Source organism: Clinocottus analis, unplaced genomic scaffold (genome assembly GCF_023055335.1).
Source record: "Clinocottus analis isolate CAN_PGR_092001 unplaced genomic scaffold, fCliAna1.0.p SCAF_24, whole genome shotgun sequence".
Taxonomy (NCBI): domain Eukaryota; kingdom Metazoa; phylum Chordata; class Actinopteri; order Perciformes; family Cottidae; genus Clinocottus; species Clinocottus analis.
The window spans coordinates 10315601-10331130 of record NW_027175976.1 but is presented as its reverse complement, the minus strand read 5'-3'; the positions used below and the strand labels follow the sequence as shown (position 1 = coordinate 10331130).

Sequence of the window (15530 nt, the reverse complement as noted above, 5' to 3'; positions counted from 1 at the left end):
GATGCCCTGTATCTTAACATAACTTAGAAAAGGCCCCTCAAGTGATTCAAATAATAATTCAAATCAGTAAACTACTAAGTGTTTGATTAGAATTGAAAGCTCAACCGTGAGATTGTGCTGACAATGTTCTTACAAGTTTGACTATAAAATGTTTTGCTTCAGAAGTCACTTAGAAGTTTTACTTTGGAATACTTATTCTGCCACTGCTAGTATCAACATCCCCAGTCAGAGAGACGGTAACGAGGAACACAAGGCCGCGTTTTCCTGCAGCCCTTTAATCACTTAATGTTGCAGCTACTCGCGATCAGAAATGAAGGTTCAGCTATTGTAACCCTAGTTCTATGAGCACAGGTGGAGCCATAACAAACTCACATTTGTCCACTGAAAGCTTGCGTAGGTACAGCCAGCTAATCAGGAAGTGCCTATCAGAGACCATGCAGACCCCCAGTTACATACGCCAGCTCACGCAGCTGTATGCCATCCGTCATCCTCTTCAGCAGGCGGCATCGGAGATACAAGGCTCCCCTGGTAGAGGTCTCTGTCTGTTGTTATAGAACTAGGGTTACAATATTGTGATCTTCCTTACAAGCTTACACAGGCTACACCCTCCTCTCTACTCTCAACGTACCTAACGTGGCTACCTGAAGCTAACAGAATGGCCCCACCCTCTCAAAAAGGGATGTTCCAGGCTTTGGTTGTATGTCTGTTGATAAACAGACCCACTTTGCCATACTGATGGGGAAAGTAACAGAAATGTGTTTGTGCTTCCCGGCATCAAAAGAAGGCTGTGTACGAGCCCCAGCAGTGCCACCAGATGGGCTGTGCGCTGACGGTCTTGAGGTAGGGGTGGGGAGCACAGGACCATCCAGATGTCTACTCCAAGCAGCACCTTTCTGCTGACACGGAAGTGGAGGAGGCCAGAGGCATCAGGGCTTTGCTTGCCAATGCTCCCTCCTCCTCTCTGTCGTACTTTATGTTTAGCCTCAGCTGCCCTCTAAAGGTGAGCGTGCGGCTGAGGTATTATTTTTCCACCTCCAGATTTTGAAAGCACTGATTGACAGAAGAAATCCGAAGAGCCAATATGTGATGACAGGGGCTCCCAGGAGATCATCACAGTCCTAGCCCACAGGAGCGATATACACCACACAACCTGCTGCTTCTGCAAATTCATGAATCAATCCATTAATTTGATGCTACAGCCCAGAATGTCAATCTGAAAATGTGTGGCATCAGGCTGGACAGATGCCAGTAAAACACCCAACACACCCAAGTTCATTAACAGCTGTTGTGATCCCATTGCTGCTCCCCTTTCACTGTAGAGAAGAAGGATGGACCTACAGTAAATACTGTGGGATCTGCGGGTATTCAGGTAGCGCATCCTGATTGGCTGGCTATGCTTATGCAAATGTCCAGTGGCCAAATGCATGCTCGTGATTGGAGGATACAATAACCCATAGAGTCTAGCAGAGGGCAGAGCCTGTGTGGGTTAAGATGCACTTACTGGAGATAATTTCAAAGAATATCTATTAGTCGCCTGCTTTGACACGACAACCGCAAAGTAGAGCATGGCTCTAATTAGCAGAGGTATTTTGCTGGCGGTACCATTATTGTTGTAAATTAGTATCAAGTCTTACACCGGGGAAATATAGTCGGAGAAGAACAACACCCAACTTCTGGCTTACTCGCAGCCCCTAGGGTAAAATATCTAGTTGGCTGTCTCCTTGTGTTAACTCCAGGGAAGTGGAAAATAGTCCGGTTGTAACTTGAGTAACACCGGGGTTTAATCCCTAAACCTCTTTAAAGGTTAAATATATGTGATATGTCTAACTATTTTCTTTAAATGCTGACATAAACTGTTTAAACGAGCTGGTTCCCTTCATAGGAAGCAAACACATTATCCAAACACAAAAAAACATGAGGATTGTATCCCTGGAGGTGACAGACGATCTTTGGCAATCTCATGATGAAATTGGTATCCATTTAACGTTAGTACCCCAACATTCATGTAACATATCAGCAGCAAATTAAAAACTTTAAAGGCAAGTTCAATCAGGAGAGACTTGTTCCGAATTTACATTTATTACATTGGTACAACAATGAATAGTGCAAAGTCTTTGGCGATCGAACTCCATCCTGAAGCAGGACAAACACGGGGCCGTGGCTCTGAGTTCTGATCCGGCAGAATCCCCTGGAGTCCAGACACTGGTGGTGGTGGTGAAGAAGGGAGTTGCTGTCATCCAATGATAAATAAGGAGTATGGCGGCCTGCTGCCTGGAGGTGACTGGGGTGGAGGAGGGTTGCATTCGTTTCAGAGCTGAGAATGACAACTGACCGCAGCAGAGCACACTTTTGTCAGCAACAATACGATTGGCTTGGAGACAAAGTGATGGATCGGTTGATTGCTTACTAGTGTTGGCTCTTCCTTCCTGAACTCTCGCTTACCCCATTTGTGGCCGACATGCTTGACTTGACTGCAACCCCACTTTTTTGTTCTTTGCTACTTGTTCTACTACTCAAATACCACTAATGTATGGTTACTTAACTATCTTTTATTATGATGAAGTGCAATAAAAGACCACCACTACAATCACTACCACTGCAACCTTGAACATAAACAGCCTATTTAAACCAAAGAGTATGAACAAAAACTTAAAGACAGGATTGATTTCAGGAGTTTTGGATTGCATTAGACTGTATATGTGCACCTAATGAACTGGTAACTCAGTGTTTATATGAAATGCATATGTATAAACCTTTTCTATGGATCATGAAGGGGTTTTCTTTCTTTCCACAGTTTCTTTCGAACCCTGCAGTGACGTTTGGGACAGCTATAGCCGCATTCTATCTTCCTGTCATCATTATGACAGTCCTGTACATCCACATTTCCCTTGCCTCCAGGAGCAGGGTCTCCAAACACAAGCCAGAGAAGAAAGAGAAGAAGGGAATAAAGTAAGGAATGAAATTAATGGAAGTATAGAAGTAACAAATAACTTCATATGAGAAAAAAAAACTCCACAAAAGACAAGATGGCATGTCAAAATAGATAAATCACAATGCACTAACCTTTTCCCAATTTAAATGTGTGGCTACAACCATGGATCAATTACACCAAACAATGACCATCCCCACAGACTTCATCTTGAGTTATGCCATCTTTTATACCACAGACTTCATCTTGAGTTATGCCATCTTTTATACCACAGACTTCATCTTGAGTTATGCCATCTTTTATACCACAGACTTCATCTTGAGTTATGCCATCTTTTATACCACAGACTTCATCTTGAGTTATGCCATCTTTTAAACCACAGACTTCATCTTGAGTTATGCCATCTTTTATACCACAGACTTCATCTTGAGTTATGCCATCTTTTATACCACAGACTTCATCTTGAGTTATGCCATCTTTTATACCACAGACTTCATCTTGAGTTATGCCATCTTTTATACCATTGGAACTGTATATCAGTCCAGTGACAGACCTTAGAAGACTTGCCTCGCCATCTATCAGTGCATCCAGTTCGTTTTGAGTGACAAGAGATGGCAATGGTCATATTTCTATAGTTCAAATTACAACCTGTCTATTTCAACGTCACTCACTTCACCAAGGTGTGTGAATGGATGTGAAAGCTTCGATAGTCCTGATGGTAAACTAGAAAGCTGCTAAAAAAGTGCAAGTCCATTCACCTTTCCCATACACAGAAGCAACAGTGAATGGAAGGCGCTCTAGCATTGCGTATGGTCTGAAAAACAGCCGTGTTCAACTCAGTGAGTGTTTGGCTTGCCAAATCAGACTTCCTGCCTGCCTGGAAAAGGAGCGTTACCTTGACTGCCGAGGACCACAGTTGGCCCTTGGCAGTCAAGGTAATTCTCCATTACCTTGACGGAAATGCTCGCTAACCCCCAAAACCAGCTTTCGCAATGGTTTGCCAAATTGGGACAATAGTAAAGCTACAACCGCCAAATTAAGTATTTTCTTGGAGTAGGCCCCACACTAGAGGAAAGGCCCACAGTAAGAGCTTCTTGGCGACCTGAAAACAGCTAAGGGATCTGAGGCCCCTCTGTTTATTTATGTGGTACAAAATGGAGGAGTTATCTGTTCTTAATAGGAAGATGATGCTAGCATGGCCCAGTAGATTGGTCTCAACTTCAAAACATTGATGTGTTGGCCCTTCCCAGTGGCCTTCCACACAATCCTCACTATCCGTAGACACTTAAATCTATTGGGATTAAATGCTTATGTTATCTAAAGGGACTTTCCAAAGGACATGGTACATGATGGCATCTTCTTAATCTTCACACACCTGTCATGTTTTGGATAGAAATAGAAATTGTCTAACGACCTCTGCAGTGACCGAGTCCTGAGAAGAGCCATAGAGGTCAACCCCACTGCAGCGGAATACCCAATAACGTCTGAGAGCTTTCCATTTCCAACCACCTGCCTACCTGAAAATATTTTAACAAGGAGAACACTTTCATGAAGGTTCAGGAACGCTGACACTGTGAGGGAACTTAGTCACCTTAAGTCTAAGATGGGATGCAGGCCCCTGTCTTTGTGGGAATGAGAACATGTTTAAACTCCCAGCAAGCTGCAGTCTACTCTCCATATCACCTCCTTCTGCAGGCGGGTGAGAATCTCTTGGGCCAAAATATTTGCCACTAACGGGTCCTTAACCAGTCACATGGACCCTGCAAAGGGAGGGGGATGTTGCAGAAACTGGATTCTATAACCATTTGCTAAAACCCAGGAGTCTAACACACTACTCCAAGCTGTCCAGCTGTAGCTCGGTGGCAGGCTCTCTAGCCCTATGGGATGTCCCCCCGAGGTGCTAAGCGCATGTTGAAAATGTGTTGAGTGGATTTCCTTATAGCCTATCCAATTTACTTTGAGGCAAGTGAGTCTGGATGAAACACTGTCAGGCACAAGGGATATGTCATTCAGGTAATTTCTAATGTTATTCTGGCGGGGAGGTCTGTTCAAAACGTGGCTGCATGCCAGCATGGCTCATGACCAAACAGCCCCGATACCCATTGTGAGGTGAGCATAACCTATAAGGGCTGAGTTGTTTACACTCGTGGTGTCACAATCTTCATAGCCAACAAAATACAGTAGCCAGATGTTGTCTTCCTTGGCTACTCATGCAGCAGAACTGTACAACACACCAAGCAGTCTGTCTAGCTGTATTCCATGACATTAACAGTCATTCACTGTACCAAAAGATGTCAGAGCCGCCTTTAGCGGAAATATCTTCCAGTCCAGTTTGAAGTTAATTTGTGATTTTCAGCTTCCAACATCTGGCAAAGAATTGTGATGCACTGGCATGGTTGTTCCACATCTCACTAAAAAGACAAAAAAGTGACTCCACAGTGTTCAACAGACACTGCATGTGACGAAAATAATAACAAATAACATGGGACAGTTTGGAAGAGCTAAATACTCAATACCAGTGACTGTCACCTGCCATGACGCTCCAAAGCTCAGAGTTAAATCAAAATATGTGTCAATAAATCACAAATTGGAACCAGTTTCATGTCATCTAATAATCAATCAGCATAGACTTGATCTGTTGCATTTGCCCTAATCCACAAATAGATACAATACAATATTTTGCACACTTCATAGCAGATATTTTCCAATAGTGTATGCTTATTAAATTGCCATTGTATTTTAATTTTTTTCCAGAACTCCCAGCTTGATAAAGAGTCACCTATTAAAGCAGAACAACAACAATGAGACCAGTCCTCAGGCCAGTCCCCGCTCTACTCCCAAAGTCAGTCTAGATTCAACTACCACTGCACTGGAGGCAGTGAAGAATGGCGCAGTGGAGGAACCAAAACCAGTTCAGGCTGCACCACAACCTAGTCCAGGACTCACACAGGTGCATGTATTGTGTGTTAGCTGTTTCTAGTCTGAAGCTATCATCTACCGATCTATCTGTCTATCTATATATTCATTTATCCATCTTTCTTTCTATATATCTAGGAGGAAAAAGAGAGCTCCAATGACTCGTCAACAGCTTTTATTCCCCCCACAGAACCAAAGGACAACACCAACAACGAGGTGATAGCTGAGGTTGGTATGCAACATTTGAATAATTAGCAAATACAAATCTTTAAAGGCTAGTTGTGGCCGACTCCAATCCTGCTTTTTAGCTCTTTGCTACTACTCAAATACCAATAATGTATGGATATTCATAATACATGGCATTCCCCCATTCACACCCATATACACACGGAAGGCATCCATGAAGGTGCTGCTTGCCCATCAGACTCGCTAACACTCCCCTCCATGAGGCCCAGCCTACAGGAGCAGTTTCGGGTTACAGGAAGTGTCTTTCCATCGACATGGACATCAGATTGTACGACCCGCTCCAACACGAAGCCACAGCCGCCACAAGCCATCTCCTTCTAATGATGACCATCTCTTCCTTGTGATAGCAGGTTTATTATCTATTTTAGATCAGTATAAGATTGTAGTTTGTACAATAAAACAAGGTATTTTTGGCATTATAATTATCTGGTTATCTCAATGTCCAACGATTTTTTTGTTCATACCCCAAGACATGTACCCCATGTTGTCAGATACTGTTCAAGGGTAGAACTTTTCAGCTATCATAAACATGTTTCGACTACTGAGTCTTGAGCTTAACATGGTACCTCATACACAGAGTGGATGTAAAGGTACGTCTGGTTCTGGTCCGCGGGGGAAGGTGGGCACACAGAAACCAACAGAGCGAGGACCAAGACAACAACACGGTGCAGTGACAGCATCACAGTTGAAACATGCTGGTGGGAGTTGCACCAGGGACACAATCAGGCAGAGCAGTTACCTCTGACACCTGCTCCTCGGTTCCTGCTTCCTGGTTCCTGCTTCCTGGTTCCTGCTCCCTGGTTCTTGCGTCCTGGTTCCTCCGTCCTGTGTCCTGGTTCCTGATTCGCTGTATTCCGTATCAGCCTGATAGAAGATGGCACTCAATATTACAGGACAAAAGGGTAGTTATAGAGCAGTCTTCTCCACAGGGCTCACACATGCTGAGCATCAGCAGAGTCAACCCTGGGGCAGGTTGCTCTAGCAATCAGCAACCATCAACCACGGCGTCGCCCTCATGGGTTTGTCAGGCGTTGTAAAGCAAACCTCCCCGGAGCAGTCAATGATGATGATAAACATGATGACTGTTTCTGACAGACGGAGGCTTCTGCAGCTCTGGTGAGGGATGCTCACATGAACCGGCTGCCTCGATATGGCAGATACCTCCAACACGTCACCTCGGTGAAACAATCCTCACTCAACTTTCTTGGTTCTGTTACAGGCTGCAACCAATCCCATCCCAGTTGCCACGACAACTTCCAATCCTGCAGCGTCCAAGATCAGCTCCAGCTCGAGGTGGTCCAAGATAAAGATCGTGACCAAGCAGGCCGGGGACGAATGCATCACGGCGATAGAGATCGTCCCCCCCGTCGAGGGAGCCGAGAGGCATTCCATCCCAATCAGCCGGCCACGGACCGTGGCCAGAAAGTTTGCAAGCATTGCTCGAAGCCAAGTGAAGAGGAAAAGACAGATGGCTGCCAGAGAAAAGAAAGTACGTTAAATATAAGGGCAACAACGCATGCTGTGCTGACCTCTACGAGACATGAACCGGCTGCTTTACACGCAGATATGAGTGGCTCTTTCACTCTTAGATTCATTGCTTTATCCGGTTGGACAATGGAAATACAAATCATTATTAGATTTCTATTTTTTTATTTCTTTGTTTTATAAATGATCAGACAAAGAAACAAAAAGGACATTAGTTTCCCTGAAACGTGTGAAGAAGCACAGTCTAAACAAACTCTTCCAAAATGCAAGTTTCCTTCTCACTAATTATCCAGCCACAAAAGAGAGCAGTCGGCTTGATTCTGACAACAAACAAAGCTAGAAGTGTGTTTCTGCTCGGCTGCTTTGCATGAGGGACGGCCAGCCTACCTGTTGCTGCTGAGTCTCAGTCATTAGTGAGCAGAAGGACAGATGGCGTTGAGAAACGTCCCCGTAGCTTTTAAATGAGCGGTATCTTCAACCACTCTGATTTCGGTCCAGCACACATAAATCACACTAGCCTCCTGTTTCTGATGAACGCACTCGTTTTAAACTACTGCAGGAAGTTATGAGACATCTGCAATTTAATGGTGAACGCTTCAAATTGTTGGAGATGAGAGATGACTCTTGTTCCTGAGCAGAACGTTCCATTGCCCTCAGTAGAACCCAGTGGTGGAGAACAGTAGAGATATGACTTCAAAGCATTAGAGCAAACTATATATTCTAGTGCGAAAGAATCAATCATCAAAAAATAGCTGCCGTCCTCGCTCTGTAACCGCACTCGGGGTCGAGGATCAAACCCCCGAGCCCGCTGACAGCCGGTCGGTGTCCTCTGGCAGGCCTTGCGACGGCAACATAAACAACATAAACGTACATTGCTGGCAGATGTCTTTGTGACAGGAACAGTGTATTTCTACCTCAGTCGGTGCAATAATCTGCTGCCAGGAGGACTTTCTCGAGGCGTAACATGATATCTAACAGTCTATTGTTTTGGTATCTGATGAGCTCATGGATCTTCTTTCCTGCAGTAGCTGAAACAATGTGCTACTCCGACACATTGCATCGTGCAGGGTTGTTTTTCTGTGAGAGTAGAAGGTGCCGTCATGTCGACCATAGAAACCGAGAGGCAACAATACAGGAGCCGACTTTACTGAATAAAACCCATCGTAACCGGCAGAACACCACGAAGGAGACGTCAACATCAGCTCCACGCCTCGATGGCGGCTCCTGGACAGTAAACCGGGTTCATGACCGTAGTGACTGAACAGAAAGGCTTCTGTGTTAGAGAACAGTTCTTTTAGAAGAAAAGGTTTGTAACAAAGGGCTCTTCTTTATTTCACACAGTACTTCAAATCAAAAGGACCACAACAATACTTTGGCATGTTGGAGCTCAGCCAAGAATATATTTCAATTGTTAAGATTTCTAAAGGATTTTCTTCCAAAATTGCCTTTCATCAATTTCAGTTTATTTCAACCATCAGCCTGCAGAGGTAAAGGACTTGAGGTGATCAATCTTTCAGAGTGAACGGCTTCATCATTGTAGTGCTATAATTAGCTGCTTTCTTTTAAACCAGTAGACGTTTAGGAATAAAAGGTAGGAACAACGACCTCAATCCAGTTTGAATTCTCACCAAATTGATTTTCCTCCGCAGTGAAATGAATGAAATCAAATGCTCCTCAGTGTTCTCATATTCCTCGTCTCTGTTCACCTCTTTCTCTACAGGTGACCAAGACCATCTTCGCCATCCTGCTGGCTTTCATCATCACATGGACGCCGTACAACGTCATGGTGTTGATCTCAACCTTCTGCCAGTCGTGTGTCCCTGACACCGTGTGGGCCATCGGCTACTGGCTGTGCTACGTCAACTCCACCATCAACCCAGCGTGTTACGCGCTGTGCAACGCCACTTTCAAAAAGACATTCAAGAACCTGCTGCTGTGCCAGTACAAAAACATAGGAACCAGATGAGATGGAAGCAGAAGACTGAGGATGATGCATGAGGGCATGGGACACAGAGAGAGGAAGGTTGTAGAGAGGTGAGTGGAGGAGAGAAAGACCAGAGACAGCGTCTAGTTCATTCTGTAAATGATGCCAGTCATCCCAGTTGGTACCAATAGAATCAGAGTGGAATGTGAGCGTGAACCAGTGACTCCTGAGACCAGATCCCCAAGATGGAATGATGGCCACGCTGCTATATATATATATATATATATATATATATATATATATATATATATATATATATATATATATATATATATATATATATATACATAGCAGATGTGCTTCCAATGCACACTGTGTCAAAAATATGCTACGATGATTCAGATTTGGGCTCGTAATCAATAACTAAGTATAATTAATGATATTACGCCATATAATAATGTATCAATGCTGGATGCATCTTAACCTCCTTCATGGATCAGTAGAAATGCATAAAGTATTGCGAGGTAGCTCGAACGTGAATCCATTAAATGCAAAAGTAGGTCAGAAGGAAATCCCCTCGTGGCCTTTCAGTCATCATTTTTATTTAAGCATAATTTTCAGTTTTTTTCTACTGCGATTCTGATCGATACCTCAAATTGTGTCATTGGTTCTATGCTACAGACACGACAAAAGTAAATTAAAAATGAAATATAAATAGATGAAATGTACATTTAGAGCAGAGAAAGGGACGACTGAGACCAATGAGGAGCGTACAGATGATACGGGGAGGACGGAGAGCTGAAGTAGCGTAGCACACACTGTGGCAGCCATGTTGGAAGGCAACAATAGCAGCTAATTGTAGATAAGCTAACCGTGCTCCTAGCACTCTCGGAGCTTCTGCTTCATACATAGTGGTGGTTTCCCCCACAGCATGCGATCACTTTGTGTTTACGTCGTTCCAGTTCACACACCGCCAGATAACAATCTGGTGTGAAAACCATCAAGGTCTGGTTTGCATACTCGCATGTTATGATGGAGGTTAGCAAAAGAAGCAGCTGAGCTCTGTGTCCTCAAACAGGCGACTGGACAACTTCCCCTGCAGGTACATAGCCACAGCTGTTCGTTAAAGACGCTGACTTCCAGGTTATGATTGAGGGACTGACGCGCGGCGCTAACAGCGCTAACAGTGCTAACAGTGCTAACAGCGCTAACAGTGCTAAGATTTCTAACAGTGCAAAGAGCAGCCACAGTGCTGACAGAGCTAACAGTGTTGAGTGGGGGAACCAGAGCTGAAGCTGACCAGTACAGAACCCTCACGTGCACTAACCAGTACAGAACCCTCACGTGCACTAACCCGTACAGAACCCTCACGTGCACTAACCAGTACAGAACCCTCACGTGCACTAACCCGTACAGAACCCTCACGTGCACTAACCAGTACAGAACCCTCACGTGCACTAACCAGTACAGAACCCTCACGTGCACTAACCAGGACAGCACTGTCACGTGCACTAACCAGTACAGAACCCTCACGTGCACTAACCAGTACAGAACCCTCACGTGCACTAACCCGTACAGAACCCTCACGTGCACTAACCAGTACAGAACCCTCACGTGCACTAACCAGTACAGAACCCTCACGTGCACTAACCAGGACAGCACTGTCACGTGCACTAACCAGTACAGAACCCTCACGTGCACTAACCCGTACAGAACCCTCACGTGCACTAACCAGTACAGAACCCTCACGTGCACTAACCAGGACAGAACCCTCACGTGCACTAACCAGTACAGAACCCTCACGTGCACTAACCAGTACAGCAATGTCACGTGCACTAACCAGTACAGAACCCACACGTGCACTAACCAGTACAGAACCCTCACGTGCACTAACCAGTACAGAACCCACACGTGCACTAACCAGTACAGAACCCTCACGTGCACTAACCAGTACAGAACCCTCACGTGCACTAACCAGTACAGCAATGTCACGTGCACTAACCAGTACAGAACCCACACGTGCACTAACCAGTACAGAACCCTCACGTGCACTAACCAGTACAGAACCCTCACGTGCACTAACCAGTACAGAACCCTCACGTGCACTAACCAGTACAGCAATGTCACGTGCACTAACCAGGACAGGACCCTCACGTGCACTAACCAGTACAGAACCCTCACGTGCACTAACCAGTACAGAACCCTCACGTGCACTAACCAGTACAGAACCCTCACGTGCACTAACCAGTACAGAACCCTCACGTGCACTAACCAGGACAGCACTGTCACTCAGAGGAAGAAGGAAGAAGTGATTTAGGAAAAGGAAGGATGAGCTGGAGGAAGGAACCGAGGCACAATGGGAAGGAAAAGGAACTACATGCGTTCCTCCTTCCGTCCTGGATGCATCATCATGATGGAGATGAAGTCAGACAGAAATGCTGAAAACAATCATTCATCTAAAAGCAGGAGCCCATGCAGTACGCCAGAAGCATCTTTTTAGTTGGAAGAGTTCCTCAGCTCTTATTAACATTGATTCTGCTGTCTTTCTCATATTCATGAAGGATCGTATTCCTTTTGAGGAACATCCAGTCACTTCCACATGCAGAGCAACATCCTTTCATTTGACTTCACTGTTCTCTCCGTTGCAAGTGCAGCAGATTATTTCCCATTATGTGTCTGTTTCAAGCTTCCTACATCATTGTGAACTATAAGACAGAGAAGGTTCAAACATCTACAGGTGTTTGTACGGAGTTATTGGAGTTAGAGTTAGACCATCCCCTATTCAACCTTAAAATCAGATTTCCATATTTGAATATAGTTAGAGGGGTTTGAATCAATGACAACAGTGCCTTTGTTTAGTGGCGCTCTAGAGGAGCGTAGCCTCAGAGGAGGAGGACACGCTCTGAAGGAACGTCACGCTGCTTTGTACTGAGAACAAACACAAAGCTCTGACTCCGCCCACTCCACCAGCTCCAGGGGACTGATTCGTCCTCCAATAAAAAGTAATGGACCAACAAGCACAGGGGGCTGAAGATCAGCCAATCAGAGCCCTGCGTTGAACTAACGCTGTTTTTAAGCTGTTGGCGACCCCCCCCCCCCCCCTCTCACTCTCTCTCTCCATCTTTCTCTCCCTCCCCCCCTCTCTCTCTCTCTCTCCCTCTCTCTCTCTCTCTCTCTCTCTCTCTCTCTCTCTCTCTCTCTCCATCTTTCTCTCCCTCCCCCTCTCTCTCTCTCTCTCTCCCTCTTTCTCTCCCTCCCCCTCTCTCTCTCTCTCTCTCTCTCTCTCTCTCTCTCTCTCTCTCTCTCTCTCTCTCCCTCCATCTCTATGGAGGTGGGAAGGCTGCTCGGTGCTCAGGAGGAGAGCTCACATCAGCAGACTGCAGAGACACTTCATTGACTAGATCTCAGCATGAAAGATAAACACATCTTTAGGAAAACTGCTCTGACTGCTGACTTCTTCTCTGACTGGGAGACTGAAAGCTTCACTAGACAGTTTTCACCAGCAGGTCCTCCATGTTGAACTGGACTGACCAGAGGAATGCATGATCAACCCAGTCGGTACTGTGGAGCGTTGAACTGATCCTCAGTCTGGACTCATCCATCCCCATCAGCAGGAGGCCTCCTTCCATCAGGGCTCTCAACAATGGGGATCTGGGCTTTGAAGACTCAGGCCATCTACTGGCCTCGGCCCTGGTCCGATCAGCTGAGAGCTCGTGCTGCGTTCAGAGGCTTCGTTCTGGGTCCAGGTGCCTTCGGGTCCAGGACAGCTGATCCCTCTGAGCAGATGGTGGAGTGGTGGAGACCCCCAGGCAGCAGGACGAGCTTTGATGCTCTCAAGTCTGATGAGGGTTGAGCTGCTGGAAGTCATCGTCTGTCCAGATATTGACTTTAATCAGCTCGGCCTCAGACACAAAGCAGAAAGCAGCTATTAGTCTCAGCTCTGTGAGGATGAGGAGGAGAAAGGTTGTACAGAGGTGAGCTGTGTTCTACAGCTTACAGGGAAACTAAGACAGCAAGCCTTTACGTTGGTGAGAGCGGTGTTATGGCCGCTGTCCTCGTCCCGCCTCGTCATCCTGACTCACGGTTGCCGGACAGAACCGGTCTCTAACCCCCGGCCTCCTGCTTGAAGGTCAGCCGGGCGGGGCCCAGCGGGATGACCTCAGAGCCAGAATAAAAACCAAGTTGTTATAAATCAAAGAGCCATTCTGGATGCTTGTTTGCCATGGTTGAAAAAGTATTGGTACATTTTTCAACTTCCCCTAACTTTCAAAACGGCAGTAGAGAAGACATTGTACAGGAACAGTAACAAGACCCAGGAGGACGAAGGCGTCGAGGCCTGAGGTCTGAGCACAGGAAGCTCTGTCCCGGGTTCTGGACGCGCCGCGGCCCCCGGGACTCATGCCGCCGGCCCTGCTGCTGCATGACGCCAGGATGTAACGAGGTTCAGACAGCAGAACGTTTAGCAAAGCCAGAGCTCAGCGGCTCAGGAGCCGCTCAGGAGCCGCTGCATCATCGCTCTTGTTCGGCATGTTTAATATCACATGTTCTGTATAATAACTGCTCTGGTGCCAGTGAAGCCGTCGCCTGCAGAAACCTCCATTTAGTTTCACTGAGAAACTCCAAACCTATTAAAGATCTGTGTGTAAAAGTCAACGTAGAGTAGAATTCAAAGGTAGTAACTAGCCACTAGTTTAGAGTTCTGTTGGTTCATTTCTGTAAATACTGCTCACAATACTTATGAATATTAATACTGTATCACATACTGAATCATTCCAAAGAGAGGACACGTGGTCTTTGTGTTCTTTCAAAGTCATGAAATATATTTAGCTCCCGATGTACAGAGCATGCGTGTTAGTGATCTAAAGACATTGTAGTCGTATACTTTGTCAGTTTGCTTTTCAAACTCATGTTCACCACGTGGAGAGCAGCTGACGCTTCTTCAGGAGACCGACATGTTTGATATGGAGAGCTGGCCATCTGTGATGTAACGTCAACTGAAGGAAACACCGCCGTGATGTTCCCATCTGTATATGTACTACATGCTCCTCCAACCGCACACAGGACCCCACCAGAGACCCTCCGGAGAGGGAGTCCACACGAAGTGATGATGAAGATGATGCTCTTCCTCATGAGATCTGCATCTACCTCCAGGAGTAGCACTGTCGTCGGGTTCTCTTGGCTTCTGGGAAACCTGTCAGGTGGTTGTGTTGTTCAGCAGGATGCTCCGTGGCTGTGTACTTCCTGTTTGTCATGTAAAGCAGTATTTGAATAGATCTCCAGCAGCAGACGCCTGCACAGCACTCATTACTGTGAAATGAAATGTATTGAAGGTATATTAAAACCATGTGCGTGGATACACCACTGTAATGCTAATAAACACGTATTGTTGAAACGTTGGAGGTGTGTGCGTGTGTGTGTGTGTGTGTGTCTTCAACTACATTCAATGAGCTGATCTGAACATATCCATTAAGGATGAATATAGACGATGAAGTGTCTAATACACATTATATGTTACACACATCATGTTCTTTCTCTACATGTGTGTAGCTCAGTGTGTGTTGAGCAGCTTTAACAGTGTGTGGTCCTCTGGTTGGTCCTCACCGAGCTGAACACACGCGTGTGGAAGTAAACAGTCATGTAACGCAGGAGGGGCATTTTACATTTGGACACAAATGTAAAAATAATATGAAATTCTCAGAGTTCAGAAGATGATGATTCTGCAGTGATGATATTAAATGAGTAAGAAATGAAAGGCGTCTCATGCTCACGTCCTGCTGTGTCCTGGACGTGCTGGATGCAACGCAGCGCTGCTGGACGAAGACAAACTGCTCACGATGGAAACAATCGGTTTGTGTAAGTCAGCTGTTCAAAGACGAGCCCGCCTCCTGTATTGTCTCAGTAGTGTATCTGGAGCCAGGGGGAGCCGTGACCATGACGGCTCATTACCAGTAGTATTCATGCAGCCTCCAGGAGCGGGCTGAACTCTTCATCAGGTCTTCCTCACTCTCCATGAGTCCACACCAGAGACGC

General features: G+C 45.8%; 1 protein-coding gene across 1 annotated transcript in view; it reads left to right on the top strand.

Moving 5' to 3' along the window:
- Window positions 1-9790, top strand: part of chrm4a (cholinergic receptor, muscarinic 4a) — a 42547-nt gene extending 32757 nt beyond the window's left edge. Inside the window, exons 3-7 of the mRNA XM_068590439.1 lie at window positions 2795-2949; window positions 5684-5879; window positions 5984-6073; window positions 7311-7580; window positions 9297-9790. Of these exons, the coding sequence (XP_068446540.1) occupies window positions 2795-2949; window positions 5684-5879; window positions 5984-6073; window positions 7311-7580; window positions 9297-9542 (957 nt within the window). The 3' untranslated portion in view covers window positions 9543-9790. The remainder of the gene's footprint in view (window positions 1-2794; window positions 2950-5683; window positions 5880-5983; window positions 6074-7310; window positions 7581-9296) is intronic.
- The last annotated feature ends 5740 nt before the right edge of the window (window positions 9791-15530 follow it).